General features: G+C 39.0%; 3 protein-coding genes and 1 long non-coding RNA gene across 9 annotated transcripts; 3 read left to right on the top strand and 1 right to left on the bottom strand.

Annotated features, from left to right (window-relative positions):
• Nucleotides 1-77: 77 nt before the first annotated feature.
• On the top strand, nt 78-3,216 carry LOC136351928 (uncharacterized). The gene is made up of 2 exons (XR_010735221.1): nt 78-458; nt 2,886-3,216. It is a non-coding gene; the product is annotated as an uncharacterized lncRNA (long non-coding RNA).
• Nucleotides 3,217-4,956: 1,740 nt separating this feature from the next.
• LOC4324716 (lysine-specific demethylase JMJ31) lies at nt 4,957-10,317 on the top strand. 4 transcript variants are annotated; one of them, XM_015762690.3, is made up of 16 exons: nt 4,957-5,129; nt 5,264-5,341; nt 5,464-5,550; nt 5,644-5,811; nt 5,895-5,963; nt 6,080-6,206; nt 6,568-6,640; nt 6,752-6,868; nt 7,258-7,377; nt 7,876-7,894; nt 8,197-8,260; nt 8,526-8,836; nt 9,123-9,238; nt 9,323-9,416; nt 9,776-9,828; nt 9,937-10,317. In XM_015762690.3, exons 1-16 carry the CDS (start codon nt 4,989-4,991, stop codon nt 10,130-10,132), a joined length of 1,833 nt encoding a protein of 610 aa, XP_015618176.1. In that variant the 5' UTR covers nt 4,957-4,988; the 3' UTR covers nt 10,133-10,317. The 4 variants fall into 4 exon arrangements, with proteins under 4 accessions (XP_015618176.1, XP_015618169.1, XP_025877206.1 ...); XM_015762683.3 differs by having other exon boundaries at nt 8,182-8,260; XM_026021421.2 differs by lacking the exon at nt 5,464-5,550 and having other exon boundaries at nt 8,182-8,260.
• Nucleotides 10,318-10,681: 364 nt separating this feature from the next.
• Nucleotides 10,682-16,858, bottom strand: LOC4324715 (uncharacterized). Its single transcript, XM_015762670.3, has 18 exons — nt 16,443-16,858; nt 15,671-15,904; nt 15,479-15,542; nt 15,243-15,372; nt 14,998-15,139; nt 14,559-14,816; nt 14,370-14,454; nt 13,911-14,013; nt 13,216-13,341; nt 13,033-13,146; nt 12,735-12,853; nt 12,542-12,629; nt 12,376-12,468; nt 12,208-12,297; nt 11,981-12,100; nt 11,749-11,840; nt 11,259-11,313; nt 10,682-10,964 (listed from the first exon to the last, which is right to left on the bottom strand). Exons 1-18 carry the CDS (start codon nt 16,642-16,644, stop codon nt 10,935-10,937), a joined length of 2,145 nt encoding a protein of 714 aa, XP_015618156.1. The 5' UTR covers nt 16,645-16,858; the 3' UTR covers nt 10,682-10,934.
• Nucleotides 16,859-18,991: 2,133 nt separating this feature from the next.
• Nucleotides 18,992-25,889, top strand: LOC4324714 (uncharacterized). 3 transcript variants are annotated; one of them, XR_010738868.1, is made up of 20 exons: nt 18,992-19,472; nt 19,597-19,776; nt 19,860-20,098; nt 20,218-20,290; nt 20,398-20,454; nt 20,743-20,822; nt 20,913-20,975; nt 21,377-21,464; nt 21,802-21,905; nt 21,992-22,094; nt 22,666-22,739; nt 22,871-22,935; nt 23,733-23,893; nt 24,005-24,072; nt 24,144-24,204; nt 24,347-24,384; nt 24,721-24,789; nt 24,950-25,265; nt 25,384-25,492; nt 25,635-25,889. XR_010738868.1 is itself a non-coding variant. In XM_066306859.1 (19 exons), exons 1-19 carry the CDS (start codon nt 19,182-19,184, stop codon nt 25,411-25,413), a joined length of 2,160 nt encoding a protein of 719 aa, XP_066162956.1. In that variant the 5' UTR covers nt 18,992-19,181; the 3' UTR covers nt 25,414-25,889. The 3 variants fall into 3 exon arrangements, 2 of the variants coding, with proteins under 2 accessions (XP_066162956.1, XP_015636622.1); XM_066306859.1 differs by having other exon boundaries at nt 25,384-25,889; XM_015781136.3 differs by lacking the exons at nt 21,802-21,905; nt 21,992-22,094 and having other exon boundaries at nt 25,384-25,889.
• Nucleotides 25,890-26,119: the final 230 nt, after the last annotated feature.

The raw sequence follows: 26,119 nt of genomic DNA, 5'->3' as shown, positions 1-26,119 counted from the left end.
TCTTGCTATAGCTTCTGCTCTATAAATAAGCTTACATGCCCTAGCCCCTCTCTTCACTCTTCACCTCTCCATTTAGCTTTGTGATGTGTGCACCTTAAGCAGCTGAAGCTGCCAGCATGATCTGATCTTTTGCGATCTCTTTTTTTATCTGAATAAGTTGATGGAAATATTGGGTTCCTAAGATTCAGATCGTGCTGCGCAGTTTCATCTGCTAATCGATGCACTACACTGTGAATTTCTTTCTATCATATATTACTAGATATTCATTTCTAGACCTTATCTGAAGATTAGACAGAAAAAACGCAATATATAGAGTAGATCCAGACAGATCAGCTGTCTGATCGATCTTGCATGCAAAAACCCGTGGAGATTGAGATCTAGACAGATCGTACTTATGCATATATATTGACTGTTGTAATCTGCACAGGAGTCATATGCATATTGATCGATCAACCGAGGTATGCATGCATATATATGGTTTATCTCTGGCCGGTCTGTAATTTGCTATCACCGCCTCAAACTCGATTTAATTAGTGCACGTGCGTGTATTTTTCTTAATTGCTGCAGCTAGGATAGGGGGGGAATCTACATTTCTTCTTGATTTTCCGTAATTTCTTCTGAGTACGCGTATTTCTTTTGTTCAAACGATGAGTCGATATATAGATATATGTCTCTTCTCTGTTTTTTTTCCTTATTTTGTTTCCAGACATAATCGATCGATTGGCCGGTTCTGAAACTACATATACAGATTCTCAATATGCAGTCTAATTAACATGCTCAATTTTTTACTAGTTAGTTTTAATTTTGAGATTTTTACTAGTTAGAGCTAGCAGATCGATATATATATATATATATATATATATATATATATATATATATATATATATATATATATATATATATATATATATATATATATATATATATATATATATATATATATATATATATATATATATATATATAAGATTGCGGTTTTCGTTCAACGTCCGGATAGATCTCTACTATTATGAAAATTGAAGATTTTTTGCCGGTACTTTGGTAGGTTATTCGTATTTGAGTCGGTTTTTAAGTTCATTCGCTTTTGGAAATACAGATCTGTGTTTAAGTTCGTTCGTTTTTGGAAATACAAAATATATCCTATAAGAAATATTTTTAAAAGAAAACTTACATGCTAACTTAGGACGCTTTTAAAAATTTAAAAGGAGTCATATAAGAAATTATTTTTTTAAAAAAAACTCGCATGCTTACTTGAGATAAGAGTCGGACTCCTAATAACAACTTATGATTTTCTAAAATAAATATCCAAACAAATTCCCATAATGATTTTCACCCTAACTAAACCGTATAACAATAATAATAATAAAACTATAATAGTCTTCACCCGTTACAACGCACATGCATTTTTTCTAGTAAGTTAAAATGTAAAGCTTTAAAAGGAAACTCTATTATTTTTTTCTAAGGTAGTACTTGAACGAAAATGCATATATATATATATGCTAGCTGTGTGCAAATCGTTTTCTAAGAAAGAAATATGTTACAGAAGATGCTGTGGAAAATTTTATATTATCTAAGATCGAAATACTTCTAAACATCATTGGTCTCCCTTGCATTATTCGTAATATTTGCCCAGTAATTTGAACTAACTTTTGTTTGGCCTGGCCTTAAGTTGTATATATAGATCGATGCTAGCTATATAGCTAGCTTCCCATACATGCATAGCTTCTATATAGATCATCTATACATGCATGCATGTTCATGAGCTTGAGGAATTATGATACAAAACATACGATGACAATTAGAAAGTGATGCAATGATGAACTAATACGGCGCCTGTGTTTAACTACCTTCAAATTTCTCCAATTTATGTAAGCTTGATTACACATATTTAACCAGCCATCCTAAATATCCTGAAGAAATCATTCTTACGGTATATAAAGTTGCCAATCAAACCACCACTAGTTATATGATGATGGCTACATACGCACTTATATATTGGCATTTAATTAATTATATGCAATAATATGCAGTAGTACTGTAAGTGTACAGTTAATGTTTAATTTGGTTGTATGGAGATCATCTAGCTACCATAATAAGTACGTATCATGAAAACTAGTATGGTACAAATTAGTTAGTTAGCCTATCCTTCACAAAATAAATTGTGCGAGAAACCATTGTAGTTTTGCAAACAAGCTAGGAAAAAAAATATTGATATTCGTCAGCATCTTTGAAGAGAATAACATATAAACATAGACATGAGGCAATACTGTAAGAAAGGGAGTTTCATTGCACGTCTCTACATTACAATTAAATCCAAACCAAAGCATTGAAAAGTTAGATGTATAATTATTAATCTCTTTTTCATTGATTGTTATCGATATTGCTGGATAAGCTTTGTCTGGAGTAGTCTCCCCTTGTCCAACTACTGGCTGGCTTCGTCACTAGGAGTCAACATCACAGCTACAAACTAGATATTATATATATTTACATATACTAAGCTCTATTATGTAACTGGAGTCTTACCAAACACGTCCTTATTTTATATGAAAAAGCTATACGACACTTTGTTATAGCCTTATATGTGTTCAATTTTTAGATTGGAGAGTGAAAAATATAAAATAATATATATTATATTATAAGGCATGTATAAGTACAGCTATAAATTTCTTGTGGTTGTGGACACACTTGTATAGTTGTATGTATAAGGAAAGGAAAATAATCTAACATGTTAGCTTTATTTTTGAAGAACATGTGGACTAGCAAGCTTGCTCATATAGTATATGTGTGGTGCCCACTATAACTTTTATCATATATACGAGAAGATGTACGTAATGTGCATATATATATTATCATCGAGTTTTCACGGTTGTTTGCTGCTCTCACAGTACACACGCATGTGTCGAAGATTCTAAGCCAACGTCTGTACTCTCGCACGGTTCCTCAGAAAAAACTTGAAGCCCAAACTGGATACTCGTACTATGGCTGATCGAGGGCGGGCGGCCTGGGGAGAGAGACGCGACGTCGTGCTGCGTAGGTCGGAGCCTCGTCGCGTGCAGTGCGGAGCCTCTCGTCGCGTCGTGCATCATTGCCGGGTTGGTCGAAGGCGTGCAGTGTGGACCTTGTGTCCTTCCTGGTGTCTTGGCCTCTTGGGGCTGGTAGATCGATATGCATGCTTGTCCTGACACTGGCCTGATTCAATTTGATTGGCATTCGGCAGCTGGCTTTTGCTCGAGCTTTTCCTGCGCTGCCGCTGAAAACGTACGGCACGCGCGCCGCCGCGCATGTATGCTTTCGTCGAGACCCCTTTTTTCTCTCAGAAAAGCTGTGTGCTTGCACAGTTGCACGCGCCATCTCATGGCTCACACCTCCTTTGGTGTCCATGCCGGCCGGCCAGTATGTGCCGTCTCTGATTTCTTGATGAAAGCGTTTAGTAGTGAGTAAAACACCCTCTACGTTTCTTCTAAATTTTTGCGGAAATTAAAAGCACTTCCTCCGTTTCATATCGGATAATGATTATCCTCGGGCGACCGGGCGGGGGAGGAAAAATCGGACACTACCCCCCCTCCCCCGCGCGTGTATGCCTGCACTCCCCCTAGCCCACCACGTGTCCACACACAAACAACTCTATTGCAACCAAAAACCATATATTTTGGAAACTCTCTATTAAGAGAATTTGGTTTATTTTTTTCACAAAAAATGTTTCACCTACTGTACTCACAATGTTTCACGAAAGGGCATGCAGCCTAATGGTTACAGTGACCTGAGTAGTACCCCAAGCTCCTGAGTTCAAATCTCCATAGAAGCGAATTTCAGATTGGGTTGTTTGCGGGGCTAAGTTCCCTATTTCGATATGGCCGTATATATCCGGTTGGATGTAGAGGCCAGGCCGGGTAAAAAATACCCTTCTCTAATAAAAAAAACTATGTATAGATCTAAACCGGATGTAGAGGCCGGGTAAAAAAATACCAAAAAAATACCCTTCTCTAATAAAAAAAATATGTATAGATCTAATGTTGCAGTGAACGAAACATTCCATTGCAACAAAAAAACCCACATATTTTAGAAACCCCCTATTAAGGGAATTTGGTTTATTTTTTGTTCCACCGAAAAATATTTCACCTAGTGTACTCACAATGTTTCACTATGTATAGATCTAATGTTGCAATGAATTGAAACATTCTTTCACTATTTGCTGAACCGTTGTTTTTATATAAGATGAAACAACACCCGATTTAAACGAGTGAAACATTTTCGATCTACTTAGTGAAATAATTCCGATATATCTGATGGAACATCATGCAACAATTTAAAAATAATACAATAATAAGCTAAATTTTTTTTGTCGGAATATATCCATGTGTGGTCTTGTTTTGAAGATTTAATTGTAACGAATTTAATGGTGCAATCGGATCATGATTTGGATAAGTAAATTAAGAGAAAAATCAGTTTAAAGTTGTTTTACACGTAACGTCAGCGCCCGATTTTTGAAGTTTCCGATCGGGCGACCGATCCCTAGTCACCTCCTTTCATATTATAAGACTTTCTAGCATTGCCCACATTAATATAGATGTTAATGAATTTAGACATATATATATATATATGTTTAGATTCATTAACATCTATATTAATATAGCTGCGCTAGAAAGTCTTATATAATATGAAACACGGAGGGAGTACATAACAGAAAAGAAAAACATCACCAATACAATATTTTCGAGCATATCCAGATTCGTTGTGCTATGTAGCGTTCTAATATTATTAAGTTGGCTTTTTCTTTTTTTTAACGGAGAGAGTACATCGAATCAATATGTAGTCTCACTCTTACTCAAAAGTTTTTTTTTTTAAAATGTCCTCGTTTGAACCAGAGCTCAGACGATGGGCTCTGATATTCAGTTCCAGGCCCAAATAGGCCCAGTGGAAGACTAGTAGTCCACTAGACTACTGCAAGGCAAGCCTAGTGCTGCTTCGTGCTGGGAGACGGCGAAGCGATGCGAGCGGAGGACGACGACGCCGGCGGCGGCGAGTTCGTGGGCGCGCGGCTGGACGCCGGCCTCCGCGCCGCGCGGTTCGCGTCGCCGCCTTCTGCCGACGAGTTCGCGGCCGCCGTCGAGCCCAGGAACGCCCCCGCGGTAGAGAGCCTAGCCTCTCCACGCCCCGAATCCTCTCGAAGCTCCCCACTTCCCTTCCCTTCCCTTTTACCGCTCCTCCCCTTTCTGCTTCCATCAGTTGTTGATACAACCCCGTGCTATGTTCTCCCCGTCAGGTGTTTCGTGGCGTGGTGAAGGATTGGACGGCCTCCTCTCGGTGGGATCCTCGCCGTGGCGGCCTTGACTATTTGCGGGTTTGGATCGATCCCTCCTTCTATCTCTATCTAGCTCACATGAGGAGACAGTGGGAAAGATATCTTGTTTCCGTACCATTCTACTTTGCGTTGTGCAATCTCCGATACAGTATTTACTTCAGGAAAAGGTTGGACCTGATGTTGATGTGGAAGCTATGATGTCGAGCACAGGGCATGTGTTCTATGGGGATCTTAGAAGCCATGAGAGGGCGGGTTTTTTTACTCTGAATCTGCTTGGGAGTTGTAACTTTCACCATTTTGCGCGAGGCGCTAACGCTGCTTATCTTGCTCCTCGATTCCAGGTGCTTGTTCCATTCTCCAAATTCATGAACTCGTGCAAATCTTACCTGAGGTGTCCGAATGCCTCCAGTGACTCACCCAAAGCTCAAGAAATCCTCAAGGAGCCCGCTTCTTCAGAGGAGGGGTGCTCGAGCAGCTTAGAGAGTTGTGACCAAGTCTATTTAGCACAAGTGAGATCACCTTTCTTCACAACAGTTACAATTTAATAGTGCACACTTTTTGTTTACCCGGGAATGAGTTCTGTTGTAAGCAGGTATCAATTCTGAACACTGAGAACAAAGAGAGATGTTCACTGGAAGTTTTGAAAGAGGACATTCAGGAGGTCTGACATAACTGTGTTATCTTAGCCAAAATTTCTCCATTCATGACTATATGAAGTTCTATAAAGGAGTTGTTCTTTACTTTTGTTTGTTTGTTTGTTCATCTTTTATTTTACAGCCAACATTTTTGAGAGGAAAACCATTTTCATCAATAAACATTTGGATGAATAGAGCTCACTTGAGATCAAGTACCCATTATGATCCCCATCATAATCTCCTTTGTGTGGTGGCTGGTTGCAAAAAAGGTGTGTTTGTGTTTGTGTTAGTGTTTTAGGTTTGCTGCAGTTTTATGTTCTTTTTGGCTATTAGTGGTGACACGTATGATTCTTCCAAATTCTTTGTTTTCTCAAATCTTCCAAATTATTTGTTGGCCGGTGTATTTAGTAGAACATAGGAACTTAAATGTCCTTCTACTGCAATTGCAAATGCACTTCTGTTTTCAGATTGCTGTTGCTTCTTTTCAAATTTTATTCCAAAATCTTCTCTTCTCATAAAGGGTTTCTATCCTTCTAGCTATTTGAAATGTAAATTGTGTGTAAAACCCATGACAAATTTCTAGTGGAATACATGCAGTAATTGCTTCATTCTCTTGAACATTTCATACAGTAACTTTGTGGCCTCCCTCATCATCCCCATATCTGTACCCGATGCCTGTGTATGGGGAGGCCTCCAACCATAGGTAAAAAAAGCCTTTCCACACAGGAACTGTTTCAATTTATCCAGTTGTCTTGGACTAATTGAAATTTATCAGTTCTGAGATGCCTTACTCTGATCTCAAAATATTTGGCAGTTCTGTCAGCATCGAGGAACCAGATTATTCAAGGTACACAAGAGCAAGATACATGAAGGAATACTCTGAGAGAGTCATTCTAAATTGTGGTGATGCTCTTTTCATACCAGAAGGATGGTACGTCTTTGTTTTATTCTTGGGCTATTTTGTTGCTGAACTTTTTCTTTTCCAATTATCATTTGGTAACAGTTCATCATGGATTCTCAGCATCTTATATTGAAATACATTTATTGATGCTACAAAATATAGCAAGCTGTCTCTATTTTTTCTTTATGAACTAAAATTTGCTAGGCTTTCATATCACCAATCTGAATTGCCATAAATATGGAAAGCTGTGTTCCAGTTCAATGTACCTTCTCTCCTAAAATTCTGAATAATGTAATAGATGATATATGGTCACGTGGCTTGCTTTGTTTCTTAAATTTTTTTCTTCTATCAACTGTCATCTCGAAAACCAAACAGTAGGAAAATTAATATGGCTAACACTTTAAGGGTTTATTTAACAGGTATCATCAAGTTGACAGTGATGATTTGACAATAGCAATTAACTTTTGGTGGAAGTCAAGAATAATGAATGAAATGTTAGAACATATGGATGCCTACTATCTGCGACGAATCCTGAGCAGGTGTTAGTATTTTCTTCAGTTATATTTGTTTTCTTCAATATGCACTGCACTTCCATCAGTGAAACGTCTATATATGATTTGGTGTAGAAATATACTGTATAAGCCTTTCATTTTACCAATCCTAGTCATTGGCATGTAACGCGTATGTACTAAATAGGTAGTCACAATGTGACACAAGCATATTTGACATTACAATTAATACGACTCTACATTAGAAGGATTTAACTAAATTGCTCTTTGACAAAAAGAATATTTGGCTGATGTTACCATAGTCTAGACAACTGCTATCCCTTACTCTGTGCCAGCTGCCACCTTTTAAAATAATAACAGGATATGTGGTTGTTCAACTGAAGGATATAGAGATTCATTCATTTCCAAATGTCTAGCCTTTAGTGTGGATGTTTTTTCACTTGACCTGTTTTTAATCCTACTCTAACTGGTTTCCTGTTGTTTTGGCATCTTGCGGGTGTCTGCATCTAAACATGATTCGTAGTAAAGATTGGTGGATAAGGAGATGGTACGCCCCATTGCCCCTCTATTTGTGCATTGGTACAAGATCTTTTTTTCTTTATTTTAAATTTTGTTTATGCCACTGGTTTCAAATAGCCATCTGATCAATTTCTATCCTTGGCAGCATCTGACTGTTTTGACTAGAGATGATTGTCATCTTTTGCGTGCAGTATTAGATGCTTGCACTTTCCAATATTTCTTGTATTCTTGATTCTTTATTTCTACTTTTAAACATCTTTCACATTTCATTGGATGGATATTTTGGGTGGTAACTTTGTTCCTCTCATGAGGCAGAACAAAATGGTGCAGGAGAATTCTGTTTCTTGTTCAAAAGGTACAACTGTTTGTCAGCCTACAGATGAAGAATCAGGAGGTCAATATTTTTTCAACTCGAGCTTTCCTCCTATATTTATTTCAATTAAGTTCAGCACACTTGCTGTCGTAGTGCTTCCCAAAGTTCTAAAAGCAGCTGAGTGCTATACTGCTACAATGTTAAGTATAATGTAAAGTGATATATTCCTCTCTGTTGTTATTTAGGAAGAAAACAATGATTTACATCCTTCAATTTACCTTTATATTTTTTTACAATTCTGTTGTGATTTTCACACAGATATAAACTTCTGTTGATCATTTAACAGGTCCTGAGCAATTGAAGCAGAAGCAGGTTAATTCTGATTCATCTGACAAAAAAGATTCACCACTGCAAACTCTGGAACCGTCCACCCTCCAAGCACTTTATGAACTCATCTCACTGGTTCACAACAGTGCTGAAATGGTTAGCCAAAACGAAATAACAGAACCTACATCTCAGGATGCATATTGCAAGCAAAGCAATGGAAGTAAGAAGATTGCTGCAGATGATTCATCTCTCTTGGAGAAAGATCCTATTGCAAAAATAATTTTACCACTCAAACCGCTTGAATTGCAGAGTATGCTGCTTGCCATGGCGGTATGTATTGTGAGCTAAAAATTTTATCTGCTGATACTGATACCATATCATTTTCTTTTCTTTCATCTATCTTTGTACATTCTAGCCCTCCTCTTTGACATTAGAATTATATGAGCAAAGAAGTTATCGTTTCCTATGTTTTATGCAAACCTTGTCAACGTGCATGGAACATCATCATTCATACAATAATGGTTTATAGTTTGTTCAGCATCTGAACTATTCAAACAAATAAACATGAATTTTGTTGTTATCAAACTTTGTTCTCTTAAACATCCTTGCTTTTCAGCGTACTTTCCCAAGGACTCTAGAAGCTCTTGTCCTCAACATGCTTGGACCAATAGGAGCAGAGATACTGACAAGGAAGTTTGACGAGATGGACCAACAAGCGACAAAAGAGCAACAGTTAGTATTTTGTACACTCTCCAGTAATTTCTTAATGCACACATGTTGGTGCTTCTAAACTGTTGAATGGCATGAATGATACAGGAGTGAGTTTTACAAGACATTCTACAGCGTGTTTGATGACCAGTATGCTGCGATGGATGCACTTCTTAATGGAAAAGAAATGTTTTCCTTTCAGGTGCTTCTGTTTCCTAGAATCATTTCAATAGATTATCATCAATGCAGTGCTCTTGAACCAAAATAGAATGGTGAAAATAACCGATGATATTTTAACAGGGAGCCAACTTGTAAAAAATATCATTCACCCACATTTTTAGCCTACCAGGAACTCACCGGTGTTCTGCTAAATACCTGATACAGAAATAGTATCTTCTAATTTGATATTTGCTAGCTTTAGATAAAAAATATCATCTCTAAATCAAAGTTCTGCTAAATACCTGATACAGAAATATCTTCTAATTTGATATTAGCAAGCTGTAGATAAAAATTTTCAGTTTTCTTTTTTGTTAGCACCAACTTATCATGCTTTATATGCAGGTATTCCAGAGTGTGCTGCGCCAATATATTGGGGTGCATGCTGACCGACCAAAGTAATGCACTTGTACATGCCAATTCATGGATCATGTAGCATGTGGGAAGCATGTAAATCCTAGGGTTTGTCTTAACCAGAAAATTTTGTGCCGTGGTTTTGGTTCAAGGTTACATTGGCGGGCCTCGTGGTGCTTACAAAGGGTCAGTGAGCAAACTTCCCCTCGGAATGATGTTATTTTTCAGGCAATTCCTTGGTTCTTTGAACTTATAACGGTACTACCCAGCCAAAAGCTATATTTTGGGACGGAGTTGGTCTCTCCGTTCCAAAATGGAGGTACTTACAGTAGTACTAAAAAGCAGTGATCTTCGCTCGGGTGGCGGGTTCACCTTTTCTTTTTGGAAATGTTTCACCGTTTGGAAGGTAAGAGGTACTCCACCTTCCATTCAAACAAATACAAACGATTTAACAGCGTACTTGTAATACCTTCCAATCAAACAAATACCAACGATTAGTAACAGTGCACTTGTAAAGTTGTAATGCCTTCCAATCACCGTAGTACATTTCAACTTTTGATATTTCATCAAAATGAAGGTACCTGACTACTTTTCAGACACATGAAACATTTTTTTCTTTTACCAGTACTTGTTTCTGGAAGCCAGAAAGTGAATAAAATGGAATAGCTTCCGATTAATGAAACCGTCGGTTCCTTGGTCTATAAACTCTTCTCGCACGCTTTCCTTTTTCTGCCCTTCCAGCATGCTTGTTGAAACACCGACGGAGTAGCAGGTTATCTTCGAACTGAGGCAACATTCAAGAGAACGGTTCAGGCCTCTCACAGGAAAACCGACCGACGGTACGGTAGACATGTTAAAACACCAGAGTGGCCTTCCCGCGTCAGAGGTGATAAGAGATGAAAAAAAAATACAAAGATTAACTTATGAAAGAATTGTTCGTTGTACCCTACATAGTTCTCTGCCACCTAAATACCGCTCTCTCCTCCCGCTGACCTCTGGTATTACATTATGAGGAAACGGAAATATACACAAATGAATAAGAATACATGTCGATCGTCTGGTATATGCCTCCTATGTACAATATCTATTTGCCTCGGTGGATGGAACATGTCATCCTGCTGTAGTCAGAACTCAACATTCAAGATTATTCTTAGACCTTTTGTTCACCGGATGGTTCATCCTGGAGGGGAATTCATTTTGGAAGAAGAAAATGTCATTACAAATGCAACAATAAATGAATGTAAGTAAAATGATGATACCACTGGCAATTCCTAAGGAGAAACTGAATCCAAAGGATTTGTATCATTTCAGGTGCGAAATCTATTCTATTAACTCATGCAATGCTACGGTGTGCATGCTTTATTCCAGGTTTAAGCATATACATACCAACCTGATCTGATTCTTTTTTTAAAAAAAAGGAAGTGAGGAAAGCAAGTGAGAGTCTTATAAAAAGTGAGGCCAGAGAGTAACTTACATCAACATGAATCTCCACAGGGAACAGATTTATTGCACCAGGATTGAAAGAGAATCTGGTAATGCAGCGACAGGGTTAGGACAAATCAGTGGGGATTTGGAGTTTACGACATCAAAATAAAAGGATTGCATGGTACATAGAACCCTGCCACGAACTAAGACATACATTTCTAGAAATGAGAAAAAAAAAACAAGTGATAAAGATAAAACAAATCTAGCTGGCCATAAAGAGCTGGAGAAATTTCAACCACCCTGTCTGACTGTTGGGTTAATTTTGGCCTAAATAAGGAAATTTCATAGAACATGTGAAAACTTATGACAAGTTGACAACCTTGCAAGGTAAGATGCCATAATCAAAACCAAGACATTGGATCAAGAACAGTTTAGGCATTTTTTAGTCATCGCTCGCTGCATACCTAAGACCAAACTGTTTTATTATTCTCATTTTCTTTTATACATGACAAGCCTAAGAGAGAACAGGAAAACATTACCCTCGTGATAGGACAACGCGCCATGCATATGGGATAAAAAACTCCTCAGGATGACTTTCTTGCTCATATGTAAACCGTAACTGGGTAAACATCTGAAAACAGATCATTATATATTGTCAAGCCAATCAATCCGGACACCAGAATATTTTCAAGTGCTCAAAGAACAAGAAAATGTGCAATCATCAAAGAACTGCCATTTAAAGCAGCAGTTTCTAAGTATTATAAGCATCACCTTCATTCCTTCTCCACGCCATGAACGGCAGTTTTTGTTAATAACCTCAAGAACCTTATCTACAGACCATTCTCCATCTAACTGCTGCATGTCCATTCGACTATTGAAGAAATCCAACACCTTCCAGACAAATTCATAACATGGTGAGATTGTGGAAAGGAAACCTTAGTTGATTATTCTGTATTTGTACTTTGGCAAGTTCATGTAAGAAAAGCAATAACACATACTGTGTAAATATTCTCAAGCAATTCATTGAAGCGGGGATGGTTTTTGAATGGCTGAAATACCTCTTGTCGATGCAAGATAGCATACACGACCTGTTGATACACATATTAGAAGCAGTAGTATTCTCCCTATGAGGTACAGAGTAAATATAATTGCTAGTCAGCACATACCTCAGGATTTCTAGGCAATGCATATGTAAGAATTGCATTGATGATTTCTAGAACAATTCTTAAGAAGTCGGTATAGATGTGAAGTTCTGTGGACTGCAAAAGTAAACCGCTGTTTAGTGAAAAAAAGGGGTTAAAAAAAGGCCATTGTGCACAAACTGTTGAGTACCGTATCATCTGAGATGTTGTCTGCTTCAATCTGATCAGATATAACTTTGATAGCTTTGTCATTTTTTAACTCGGCTAATTTGGTATACCTGAAGAATGTTGCATAAAAGCAGAAGATAAGGTAACTTTAGGTGTCACTTATGTAACAAAAGATTCAAGGTAAATAAACTGGGAGAAAGATTGAGCGAGCATACTTGCGAGAGAGCATGTCAAAGAGGCTAACCAGCCTTTGAGATGCATATGCACTCAGCCTATGCACATGAGGGGCCATATTTGCTAGAATTGCAAGGCAGTTTGTATGAAGGTAGACATCCTATAGTAGATAAGCTTGTCAGTAAACAAGAACCATGTCTAGTGTTAGCACATGGTACACTGTATAGGCTGTACCATTGGATAGCAAGAAGATGAAAAAAAGAACTTCACAAAAGGTAAGATCAAGTACAAAGTGCTTCGACTTTCCTGTACAAAACAACAAAAAAATCTGATACGTACTCGCAGTTTGGAGAGGTTGTATTTGATGGTTCGGATTAGTATAACAACCATCAAAGATCCCAAAGAAGTTTGATGCATAAGGCGCTCATGGTACCAAGGGACGCTCGGAAGCACCTAGAATAATACATAAAAGCATTAACACTTTTTGAATAATATAAATATATAGTAAATCAACTTGCTTACCAATTTGTGTACACTAGCATTGAAGGTTGAATCTTGACTGAGTATAAGAAGAACTATCAATAGCATGTATATCTGATTGGAGGTCTTTCTTGATGCATTGTAGAGCATTTCCAAGATAGGCATCAGCTGTTCACAAAATTTACAAAATAAATTAGTAAGAGGCTGAGTTAAATGTGGATTTGGGTATGCTCAAGTCCATAAAAAACATTTTTACATATTAGTACATTTGGGGATGAATTCAAATTTCGTGAGTTGCAGCTTGATGATGAAATTGTGGAATTTTGAACAAGACAATTATAAGCTGCCTGGTTGTATAAGGATTTCAACAGCTTAGCGAAAAACGTTCTAATATTTAGCAAGACAGCAATTTCAGCAAGTCAATATACGTAATAACTTTTAGCAAATGTAAGCCATTCATAGTTCGAAGCTATATAACACAATGGAAGTTCCCAAGTGACTATTATTTTTTCCAGCAATTTCATGTTCTGTTGTGTATTTCAATATGGAATCTAGTCCCCAAATTGCAATGTTTCAGACATTAAATACCAATACCATCTATTCATCACATTGGAAAGAAACAGAACTTAAAATTGGAGCAGTTTTATGAACCCAAAACAAATATGTCCAGATATGTATTGAATGCCCTCGTGCTCCAATAAATATGGTTCAGAAATATTGTTATTAAGCTAACATACCAAAGTATCCAGGTCTGTTCGAACCAGAACATATTCCTGAAAGTCACAGTTCCCATGGACCAAAGAATAGAGCAGTAGAACCGAGCTCTCATCTTTTAAGCATCTGCATGGATAGCGAATAGATGGACATTATGATTGATCTTCGTTAATAATGAAATATCCTATTCTAAATAATGACCCCCCACAAATATGTGAAAAGTTAAGAGCAGAATGTTGGTTTCCATCAACAGAAGTGCATTCTTATTTCTTAAACATCAAGCCCTCAAACATAATTCCATCTGGAGAGAACTGTTAAACTCTTTTCATAATACACAAATCATCAGTACATTTTTGTTTGCAAGGAGAGAAAGAGAGAGAGAATTTCATTGTTTTAATTAGAATCACACTTGGCAAACTTCTATACATCTAACAAGTAACAGTATGATCATACCGCTCAGCATGATGAAGTGTGTTACTTACGTGCCAAGAGCGTCAAATAGCGATGCAAAAGACAACCTGACAACTAGCCCATTTTGAGCATTTCCTTCAACATCAGCACGATCATCTGCAGCATAGTTCATTTATGTTTGTTAGTGATCTATACGAGTACTGCAGTTTCTTTGTACGACAGGTGCAGTTAATTCCTTGCAAATGACAGGAGCATCTTACATTGACTGTCTTTGGCATTGCTTAAGGCCTTGTAATATGGATTATCATGAAAAGCCGGTGCATCCTTGACATTGGTATTTAAATCGCTTGTGTAGACATTACTGCTTGGAAAGGATTCGCTCATCGTAATGCACTTCCGGTAGTGGATCAGAATAAGCAGAACAAGTAAACTGTTGTCTGCCAATTGACTTGATGCGCCTTCAGCGTTTGAGCTCACAAGGTAGTTGAAAGTATAATATGGCAGTAGTACAAAGTTTGCTGCAGTAACAAATAAGTAAAGTTAAAGATTTTCCATAATTCAAACATCCTCTAGTTCTATGGTCCATGTGTCATACAATATTTGCCTAACTTTGCCACACTTGTGTAAGGTTAGGTATGAAAAAAATAGGCATGGACCAATTGTTAGAAGGAAAATGATGGGAGAGAGTATCCACATTACCAGCAACTGAACCAACTCGCTGCAAAACACCAGGTCCACCATCATCAGAGAAAGCAGGGTGTGAACTGTTTAAAGGAATCCGTGGTCGTTTTACAAAATTTAGCAGCAACTTTTGAACTACCGAGGACACTATGGAACTGTCCTGCAGAAGAATATGTGGCAAGGATGCGCATTCCAAATTTAGACATAAAAAGGGTCCGCAAAAAGACCAGCAAACATAATGCACAAGCAGCTATCAGTTTTACCTGAAGCATAGCCGCATCAATGAAAGGATGCACATCTTTTGGTTCAGGAGATGGTCCAGAACACAATTGAGTTGACATAAGTACTAGCATCAAGTTTAGAAGTTCATGGTGCAGGTAGCATGACTCCAGACTTCATATAAAGGATAAAAACAGTGAGATGCAAATGGCAAAATATTAATATATCATTGCAAAACACATACACAAAAAAGAAATATGGAAGTCATCGATTGATCTACCTTACATCTACACTACCAATGTAGTTCAGAACACCTCTCATCAGAAAATATTCCACGCTTTGTTCTGAGAGATCAGGAAACCATGACAAATCAATCGATATATCACAGTAATTAAAAACTGATTTAGGGTATTCACAGTGTTTTGGAATATATCAGGCATGCAAGAACTAGTGCGTTTAGATAATCAATTACCAGAAGGAAAATTTTCCAGCCCCTTCTCATCCTTGTCAATTTCAAGACTTAGCTCTTGCCAATTATCAGTCTTTGCATTTTCAATAATGAATTTGAGAAATATGGATGATATATATGCAGCATTGATAGCCTTCCTATACGCCGCGTGAGAAGACTCTGCCATGCACTCTTGCAAGCACCAAACCAAATGGATCAAAATCTTTGCGAGATGCTTTGTGTGGTAGTTGTTCTGGGCTGCATAAACACATAGCACAGGCTAGTAAGCACGAGACGATTACAAATCAAAACATGATACTACAAGTAACAATTTACCACCTATGTCTTGATATTACAGTAAGCTGAACTTAAAAAAGAATTTTACTAACACGACAGTTCATATTGTTGACTACAGCCATGTCAGCAAAGTCATATATCACAGGTGAGCAACCACAAATGCAGCTCGCAATCCACATAAATCAATTATCCAAATCCTCCCGACTACACCAACACAGGAAAAATGCCGTGAAAACCATGTGAATCTAGCCATATCGCCTCGAAGCACCGCATTAAAGTCTTAAACCCACACCCGCGCGCGCACAGAAACCACGTGATTCACATTGCCCCTCGGATCAAAGCCCGCAGAGAGGGGGCAAAAAAAAAAACCGCCACTAACCAAGAGCCAAAAAAAAAGAAAAGAAAAAAAAGAAAGAGAAGAAGAAACCGACGCGCGATCAGAGCAACCGCTTAGGGCAGCGCGGATCTCGAGCCGGGGCGGAGGGGGGCAACAACTCACCGAACGCGTGACACGCCTGCAGGACGCGGTCCCGCGGCCACTGCTGCGTGAGGGGCAGCTCGAGCAGCTGCCTCCAGAACTCGGAGGAGATCGGGTACGCCTTCCCGCCGACCAGCGCCGCGAACATCTGCTCCGCCGCCCCAGGCGACGCCGCGGCCCCCGCCACCGCGCCCAGCCTCGGCGTCGACGGCGCCGCCCCCATTTGGATCTGAACGTCGGCTATACCGCCACCGCGCCCCTAGGTTTCGACGCGGGCCAGCGGATTCAGGGATTGGACGCGAGAGTGAAAAAAAAAGAAAAAGAAAAGAATGCCTCCCCAACTGGAGTCGAGACGAAGGAAGCGAAGAAGAAGAAGAAGGTTTTAAATGGGACACGGGAGCGTGGAGACTTCGGGCGGAAGGAGGAAGAGGATGGATGAGTTCGGGGGAGCGGGTGCGAGCGCGACTAACCGGTTGGGGGACTTGGCGCTGTGGGTTTGGATTGTGGGGTTTTCGTGCAATGACGAATCTACCCCCGAGGTTCTTCCTGGGCGCGGGCTGGGGAGGAGGGGTGGTGTGGTCTTTTCGCTGGGGGAATGCGGTGGTGTCGTTGTTGTTGCTGGGTCGCCTGCCGTGCCGTCGGTGGAGGAGGTGGTGGTTTGGTGGAGGAGCATTCGGGGAGGGGGGAGACGGGGTGGGGTGGGCGACTCGCGATTGGTGGTGTTTAGATCCAGAGACTTAACTTTAGTCCGTGTCTTTAGACACTAATTTAGAGTATTAAATATAGACTACTTACAAAACTAATTACATAAATAAAAGCTAATTCACGAGACAAATTTTTTAAGCCTAATTAATCTATAATTAGAGAATGTTTACTGTAGCATCACATAGGCTAATCATGGATTAATTAGGCTCATTAGATTCGTCTCGCAAATTAGTCCAAGATTATGGATGGGTTTTATTAATAGTCTACGTTTAATATTTATAATTAATTTTCAAACATCCGATGTGATAGGGACTTAAAAGTTTTAGTCCCATCTAAACAGGGCCAAGTCAGGGGGCGAGGCTGATGATGGGTGTCGTTTCGGCCGTGTCGCACTTGATTGTCTCTGCTTGGGAGCTCCCCACCGGTTTTTTTTGGCCGTGTATCAGCATTTGGGTTTGACTTCCTCGGCGTTGTTAGGCGCTTTTGTTTTCTTTCATTTTAATTGAGTAAGTGTATCGAAATGGAAAAAAATGTGATTTTTGCAGGAAACAAAAAGTAAAAACTGAATAAAGTTGGCATTGGTGAAAAAAAATAAAACCATTATCTCTCGAGCATTTTTCTATCTTTGTAGCGGTGTCAGTTTTATACTCTTTCGTTGATTTTGGAAAAATAAACTAAAATTAAATGGGTAAAATTGAATAAAGTTAATATCGGTGAAAATATATAGCACTATAAATATCAAACTTTTAAGAGTGTCTACCTCGAAATCTGACTTCTATGATGTTATATAGCTAATTTCACAAAGTAATGATGTCATGTAGTAAAATTTGTCTAAAATGAAGACATTGCGTTGTTAATTACTTTACAATAATACAATATAATATAAATGCAAACAAAAAATTTTTATTTTGCAACGAGTTTCGCACAGTTCCATTACATGAATATCATTTGGAAGGGCCTATGGTACATTTTAAAAAATAAACCTATAAACAAAATTTATTTGTTGTATGAATAGTCCACTTCAACAACTATGAACTTTTGTTCACCATCCGTCCTATGTGACATCTATATCATTTTCATATTCGATCTTTCATGTTGATGGTGGCATGAAATATGTTTTGTCCTTTTTTGGCTCTATGCAGTCATCTGTTGACAAATTGGCTTTTTTTTAAAGGTATATATATTCTATATCCGCCCTTATTTTGTAAAGTTGTTAGGAAAGTACTCTATTTGCATATGTGATTTAACTGTCGCATATGCAAATTCATGGAAAAATCACATCAGTTCATGCACGATTTTCTATATTGTTTGCAAACAAACTTTCCTAGTACATGTTTTCCTAAATGACTTATTTGTCCATTTTGTGTCTTACGAGTTGTTTCCAATATATGTAGCATGGTTGAAGTATCTACGGAGTATCACCTATTGACCTGTCCAAACATTGCAATAGTGCAACCGTGGCATCGTTCTTTAGGTGGTATTGGAATCTACAAGAGATAAAGATAAAAATGAAGATGAAGATTAAGATTAAGTGATTTACGTAAAACGAGGTAATAATAACGTGTGACTAATTGGGTTTTAATTATTACAAACTTAAAAAATAAATTAATCTGATATTTTAGAATAACTTTTATATAGAAAATTTTTCCATGAAACATATCGTTTAGCATTTTAAAAAGCGTGCCACGACTACCTAAATTTTTTCCCACTTGTGTTTCATAAGAAACGAACGGGACGTTAATCTAAAGTAAAGTGATATTGCGGCCCAGTAGTTTAGCCTATCCAGGCCCAGGAGGCAGAGGCTGCCGGTGAATTCAATCGAGGCCGTCAATCTCAAACCGACCCACCTCCGCCTCCGAGCCACCGTCCTCACGCACGCACCTTCACACACCACCGTCGAACGGCGCGCGCCGGAGAAGATTTTGCCGCCACCGGCGCCTTCCCCTCCCCGGCGAACGACGCCGCCGCCGCCACCGCCACCGTCGCCGCCGCGCGTCCGGGCCCCTACCATCCACCCGGCGGCCGTCGGCCATTGTCTCACCGTGCGCCGCCCGAATGCGAGGCCGCCATCTCCTAAGCCCTCTCTTATCCCCTCTCGCCTACCCAAAACCCCCCTCCTCTCGCCTCGCTCCCCGCCGCGTCGCCAGCCACCGCACCGTAGCCCCGCCGCCCGCCGCGCGCCGCGCCCCACTGTCCGAGCCCGACGTCGGCATCTCCCTCTTCGCCTCCGCCCTCCCGGGCTTCCGCGGCGCCCTCAAGCAGCGCTACTCCGACTTCGTCGTCCACGAGGTCGCCCTCGACGGCTCCCTCGTCCGCCTCACCTCCTTCGACCTCCCCGACGGCGAGGTCCCTCCTCTCGGGCTCCTGTTTCTGCTCTGCTTTGCCATTACAGCTCTCCTGCTCTGGATTTGGGAGCTGTGAAGCTCGTGACACCGGTTAATTTAGCCTAGCGCTGTTTGTGGATTTGCAGTGTGTAGATGCGAAGGAAGGCGGCATGGACGAAGCACAGGCGCTGGAATCGTTCCGGCTGCTCTGCGGCGACGCGGACTGTGAGGCATTGAGGGGGTTTCTGGAGAGGGTTTCAGAGGGAGGCGACAGCGATGTCTCACCGATCATTCTCTCTGCTGATGCCGACAAGACTCATCGCTCGGTGTGCTATCTTCTCTAACTGTTGTTGTTTTGTAATGAATGAGAAGCTGGAAGCTTGTAGTCATTGGTCCTACTTTTTGTTAGGAAGTTCATGATTTCTTCAAGAGGAACTTCGAGGCCTTGCTTACAGATACAGTTGAGCACAGCGATGGAATCCAGAGGTGCATCAGGGTGAGGTTGAAGCCGGGGCGACGCGAACGGAGGGATGTTGATGGGAGGGGGAGGAATAGGAAAGGCACGGGAAGTTCGGGCTGGAGAGATGACAAGCCATTTGATAGTAGAGGATCTATAATCTGGCCTGACCATCTAGGGAAGTTCATAAGGTTATGTCATCTGTTCAGTTTCATGCCTAACTACTATTGTGCCCGATCATCTTTATTCTGTTCGTGTAAGAATGCAAAGCACTGCACCGTTGACTTACAGTATGTAATTCACATACCAGGTTTCATCTTTACAAGGAGAACAAGGACACCCAAGAGGCACTAGGAAAGATAGGCAAGATGCTAGGGCTTCAGGTGCATGTTGTTTGCTGTTTCATTGAAGTATTTGCAGGGTGTCCTGTTTTTAGTTTATAAATTCATTCAGCTGTTTGCTAATTGATTGGTGACTAAACTTCCCACAGCCTCGATCATTCGGGTTTGCAGGAACAAAGGATAAACGCGCTGTTACAACTCAACAGGTATCCTTGTGTAGTAATTTATGCTGTGAAGCTCATGCATATAATGACTTTCTGACTTTCTTTTCATGGGTTTGATGGGCAATCTGGGTGATATTTAAAATAACAAACTTGTTATATAAAGAACATGAGGTAATGATTTATATGGAAAGAAATTAAGAGAGGTTGTTGGTATTGGCTGTTGTCATCTCAAGGAAGAATGGGTGCTATGGTTTGAAAATAAACAGAAAGGGCTATGTTTTCAACATTTCTTGCAGTCATGATTTTTCTGGTTCTCTAACTTCTGATCAGGTCACGGTTTTCAAGGTGCAAGCTAGTAGGTTGGTTGCTCTTAACAGTAAGCTCATTGGCATTAAAGTTGGAGACTTCAGGTAAGAAAGTGCATCCCTCTTTCAGCATCAATGTAATGTCATTGACTAAAAGCAATTGACTGCCTCAGTAATTTATTTAACCTGTTCTAGTTATGTGAAGGAAGGTCTTGCTCTTGGTCAACTGATGGGGAACCGATTTACAATTACCTTGAGGTGCATGTTCTCCCTGTTACTGGTGGCATTCTATTATAATGGTAGTATAGCAGAAATATTTTTGGTGAACTTTTTTGCATTCTGAAAAATGTATGCTGAAAAAGGGCTGTGACACACAGACGCAAGGGTGGAATCAAACCCAGAGAATGGGAATTTTGCCAGTTCATAGCCCATGTAGTGATAGCGCCGCAGCCTTACTTAGTACTAAGTACTAACCCTTCTATTATGGCTGGGTCATGGCAAAATCCTAGCTCCGCCTCTGACATAATGCAATGTTTCTACTATTTGACGATTATACAAATTATAGGAATGACCTGGCATGCTTTTGTTCTTCTTTCTTTATTCTTCAACTACAGAGGAAATTGATAATTCATACTTTTTCCATTTTTATTATCTGCCAGGAGTGTTGTTACAGAGTCTGAAGATGTGATTAAGGCTGCTCTTGATGGATTAATAACAAATGGATTTATCAATTATTATGGTCTACAAGTACAATAATTCAACTCTTCTCTCTTTTCTAAAGCAGGCTCCTGGATACTGCACTTGTTTTGCATTTGCTGAGACACAATAAATAAATACCATGCTGATAGGCTATATGAAATCGTGGTCATTTGCTGGAACGCACCGAACCTGTTGCAACTATTGCTCTAAAAGAAAAAAGAGGGTGTCAAAAGCCCCTGCTCTTTTGGAACATACAGTGTTATCTCAGCAAATGCAAACCAAGTGTGGTGTGAAAAGGTCAACATTGCCCTGTTCACTTTCCTGTGGTTCAAACTATTTTTTGTTGTGTTATGGCTAGTAAAAAAATCTTCGTTTGTGTGCTTAGCGCTTTGGTAGTGGTTCAGTGCCGAATCACCAAGTTGGTGTTGCTTTGCTTAGAGGAGAGTGGAGAAATGCTGTTCAATTGATTCTTGGTCCAAGGGAAGGAGATATCCTTGTTTTCTTTTTCTAATATGTTTACCAGATAATATATGTTTAAATGTGTGAATTTGTTCGACTTAACTTTGCGGAAAACAATGTGATAACATAAATAAAGTGAGGGAGCATTTTAAGGAATATGGTGACATTGGCACGGCACTTAGGAACTTCCCTCGATATCTCATAACAGAGAGGGCTATCGTAAGTATATTTTTTTCTTTTACTTTTTGCTGTCGATGTAATTTTTTAACATTGTCACTGCCATTTCCCCCCCTAGCGTATTTACTAGATATCTGTGCCACACCTTTCCAATCTTCCATCAAGTTTTTGGTGAAACCAGAAATCGAGTTGAGGTGCCTGGGAGGATCTGATTGGTGCCAGTGCTCTTGGAGTCTGGATGTGTTATACATTAGATACAAGATGTACTTATGATGTTTTGAGGAACATACAAGTTATGTGGCATCACAGTTTAATCATATTTATTATATGCTCCAGAATGTGAATTTTAGTAGATGATGCATGATAATTACCTACATAATAGAAAAAAGTTACCAGCTTATGCTGAAAGATATTATAAAGAAGGCATCGCTACAGTAATGAATTTGTATGTTGATTTTGAGCTTTCACTTTTCTCGCTCCAAATATATTAACTAATTTATCATGAAGGTAGCTATCCTCCCTTTTATCATCTCATTTAACATTTCTTATTGTCAATCAGATTTAAAGTACATTGATGCATAACCCTTAAACTTATGTTTTGTTTTATTTTTAGCTTCAGCGCTTGAAGAAGTACCCTGGCAACTATCTACAAGCACTAATGGCTATACCTAGAACACTGAGACTGATGTATGTTATGTTCAATATCTGAAATTTTGTCTAGAGATTCCAACACCTGAAATTAATGTAATTTTCCTTATTTACGACAAATTTAGGCTATACAATTCTACATATTAAGTTGTTCTGATTATTCTATTCAGGTATGTGCATAGTTACCAGAGTTACTTATGGAACCATGCTGCAAGTATGAGAGTTCAAAAGTATGGTCAGTATACCTTTTGCTCAATAGGGAATTAGGGATGGCAGTTTCAGACTAGGAGTGATTGTTCTTTTCTAAATAATTTTTTATTATTTGCTTTATCGATGGTACCTGCAATGGATATGCTCATCAGATAAGACAGCGCAGTATATTCCTTAGACTCTAATCATTGCATCCGTATGGGGTTTCTTCCAATTAATGCATTTATCCGGTACTATACATCGCTACACATTAGCATTGACTAAACTTGTGGGACAGAGAGACATGACTTCTGGTTGGTCATGTGACTACTAGTTAACCAATTTGTCAAGGGCAGCCTTGGGTCCATGGTAGCCAGACCAGGTTGGTCTTGGTTTTCAAGCCTTCTGGGTCTCCCCTGCCTTGGTTTTGAACTCTATGAGGGTAAATTTTATGTTCATACTGTCACTAGCTCTGTTCGGAAAGTTGATTGGACTAAATATTTGATTGGTATCCACTTTTTGACCACTACTTGTTGTCTTCAAATTTTGCACTTGTTATACCATCTTGCATAATTTTGGCGTATCATCTCTTTTAATTCATTATCTTACACATGTAGTTTTGCAATGACTGAACGTGTTTCTTGAAATGTTCTGTTTTAAGAGAAATGAACCATCTATTTATGAGCTTTGTGCATTTTTGCACTAAAACTTGCTGCTAGTGCATTCCGTTGATCAATTATATGCATTTTGTTATGCTATACTTGTTTGGAACTAAGTTTTGGCTTTTAAAGGACTAGTATTTGCTCTTCTTTTGCCTCTGTGTTCCAATGGTAAACGTCGCAGGTATTTCACGAGTTGTAGAAGGTGACTTGGTTTACAAAAAGGAAGCCCCTTTTGAACAAGGAGCTTTAAAGGCTACTTCAGAAGATGACGGTCAAACTATGTCATCTGAAATGAACGCATGTTGTGAAACGCTTCCAGAAGAAATGATCCAGTCTGTCAAGGTTTGCTATAGAAAATTAACTTAAAGGCTTAAAGCATACTTACATATAAAAACTGTGAGACGTCTGCACTACTGCTTTTTATGGAATTACTATCGTTCATTTGTCTTGTAGATAGCGGATTCTGAAGATTTATCAAAGTCCCTGTACACATTTGAGGATGTAGTCCTCCCTTTGCCTGGGTGATGAGCGCTTATTTTATGTTTTATGCTTGTCTAATTCAAGTGTTATGCTTACCATTTTGCATTTGCAGTTCAGAAACATTGTTTCCTGGGAACGAAGTTGCTGGAATTTATCATGAAATAGCTATGAAGGTAAATATATTTTAACATGAATTCTATGGTTAACTCAGGTTTACTGTGGCATGAAAAATGAAGGGATATTTTATTGAATCATGCAATGGCTTCTTCTGTAATGAGTAATGATGTTAATGTCCGATCTGTTTTCACTACTCAGGATGGCATTAATCTAAGAGAGAGTGTCCATGGTGTCGAGTAAGTTAATCTGCTACTCTGCTTATATGTATGTTGCTTTCCGGAGCGTACTTTAAAGTCATGCATGGTTCTTGTATATAGCAGCTAATTCACGTGCATCCCAAGAAAAACGAAGATTTAAATACAGCATTTGCCCATGCAAACATGTCTTGGGCCTTATTCACTAGTCTTATAACTTCTCTTTTTTTTCCTCCATCGCACACTGTTATGTTTGTACACCTCTAGACAAGTTCTTGTGAATCATGGATCATACATAGGGTCTTAAGACTTATATACTGATAGCTTCTTTTAATTTGAAATCATGCATACCAAGTTACTGACTATTGTGTTTCTAAGGGACTTCTCTATTACAAGGATGAAAGGAGGTTATCGTCGGGTGATCCAGCGACCTATTGATTTTGAATGGTAAGTGCAACCAAGTGTTTCATGCCATGCTGTTCACCTTTTTAGGTTCCAATTTATTTGTTGTACAGTAAAGTAAATTTTAGACAAATAAATTCCATGCACCTCTGTGTACGGTTGTTGGATATCTGCTGATATTCATTTAATTTGTTGTTTTATGTAGGGATCTCATCACTTATACAGATGAGAAAATACCTTTAGTAGAAACGGATTTAGATGTTTTGTCTAAAACGAAGCCATTAGAAGTAAATGAACTACTATCAGATGGGATTTCCAGCTGTACATCACATGATTCTGGGCTGGAAGCTTCATTGGATGCCTCTGAATCAATAAATGGAGCTAGCCTAGTAGTAGCAGAAGCCAAATCTATTGGCAGCTCGGATATGTTGGAGAAACTGGCCATAAAATTAGCATTTACTCTACCAGCATCATCTTATGCTACAATGGCTATTAGGGAGTTGATGAAGACTTCAACTTCGGTATTTCTCCAATTCTCTGATCATTTCTTTGATTTTTCCAAACTAAAACTTAGTTATGAGCAAATTTCATCTGTTTTCTGTGTCGTTAATATATTTTTATCTTTTTGGCTGCACACAGGTTGCTCATCAGAAAACATTAAACATCTGAACCTTCGGCCATTTGCATTATTTATGAAACTAATCTCTGATCTAAAGGACATGGATGTTTAGCATGCATGTTATGTTACGTGAGTAAATATTCTCTCATTTTACTGATTAGTTTTTGTCTAGTCCTTAATCGTAATGCTATTTTTTGGGGGGAGTTAGTAATCCGCTGTTTCTTTGTGCTTGCAATGTCACTCTTGTACTGCAATGGGAGAAAAATCTAAGTCTGATCCTTCAAAAAAGAAAGAGAGAGAAGGAAAGGCCACTGAAGCGTCGTGACTCGTAAACATGCTTAGCTCATCTGGTGTGTAACACCAGAATTACATATTACCGATTTGTCCATGTAACCGCTCGTGCATATTACTACAGTCACGTACTGGGAATTGCCTGTAGTGAACTAGTGATATGTACTAATGTTTGGTTATCAACTACTCCGCTTTATCGCAGTTTGACATGCATAAGGTTTGTCAACTTCAATTATACTGGCAGCTGTTTAGCTGTAGCCACAATTTTAACAAGATTCTCTTCTAATAAACTAGGTTCCACACACCATTGATTAAAAAAAGTGTAATAAGATTTCCTTAGGCTGCGTTTTTTTCTCCCATTTTCCAACTCACTTCTCTCGTTTTCCGCACGCACGTTTTTCAAACTGCTAAACAGTGCATTTTTTACAAAAGTTTTTTATATGAAAGTTGCTTTAAAAAAACCAT

This window comes from Oryza sativa, chromosome 1, assembly GCF_034140825.1.
Source record: "Oryza sativa Japonica Group chromosome 1, ASM3414082v1".
In the NCBI taxonomy this organism is placed as follows: Eukaryota; Viridiplantae; Streptophyta; class Magnoliopsida; order Poales; family Poaceae; genus Oryza; species Oryza sativa.
Note: the sequence above shows the minus strand (reverse complement) of the source record. Positions and strands in the feature narration are given on the sequence as shown.

What these genes read in the sequence shown, in the direction of transcription:
- LOC4324716 (XM_015762683.3), top strand. Translation starts at nt 4,989, where the DNA reads ATGCGAGCGGAGGACGACGACGCCGGCGGCGGCGAGTTCGTGGGCGCG. An exon ending in GCGGCCTTGACTATTTGCGG is followed by an intron (nt 5,342 to 5,463) that starts GTTTGGATCGAT and finishes TATTTACTTCAG; the next exon opens with GAAAAGGTTGGACCTGATGT. An exon ending in GGGGAGGCCTCCAACCATAG is followed by an intron (nt 6,641 to 6,751) that starts GTAAAAAAAGCC and finishes AATATTTGGCAG; the next exon opens with TTCTGTCAGCATCGAGGAAC.
- LOC4324715 (XM_015762670.3), bottom strand. Translation starts at nt 16,644, where the DNA reads ATGGGGGCGGCGCCGTCGACGCCGAGGCTGGGCGCGGTGGCGGGGGCC. An exon ending in TTGATGCGGCTATGCTTCAG is followed by an intron (nt 15,140 to 15,242) that starts GTAAAACTGATA and finishes ATTCTTCTGCAG; the next exon opens with GACAGTTCCATAGTGTCCTC. An exon ending in TTTGACATGCTCTCTCGCAA is followed by an intron (nt 12,630 to 12,734) that starts GTATGCTCGCTC and finishes AACATTCTTCAG; the next exon opens with GTATACCAAATTAGCCGAGT.
- LOC4324714 (XM_066306859.1), top strand. Translation starts at nt 19,182, where the DNA reads ATGCGAGGCCGCCATCTCCTAAGCCCTCTCTTATCCCCTCTCGCCTAC. An exon ending in CCTAGAACACTGAGACTGAT is followed by an intron (nt 22,740 to 22,870) that starts GTATGTTATGTT and finishes TATTCTATTCAG; the next exon opens with GTATGTGCATAGTTACCAGA. An exon ending in TGATGAAGACTTCAACTTCG is followed by an intron (nt 25,266 to 25,383) that starts GTATTTCTCCAA and finishes GGCTGCACACAG; the next exon opens with GTTGCTCATCAGAAAACATT.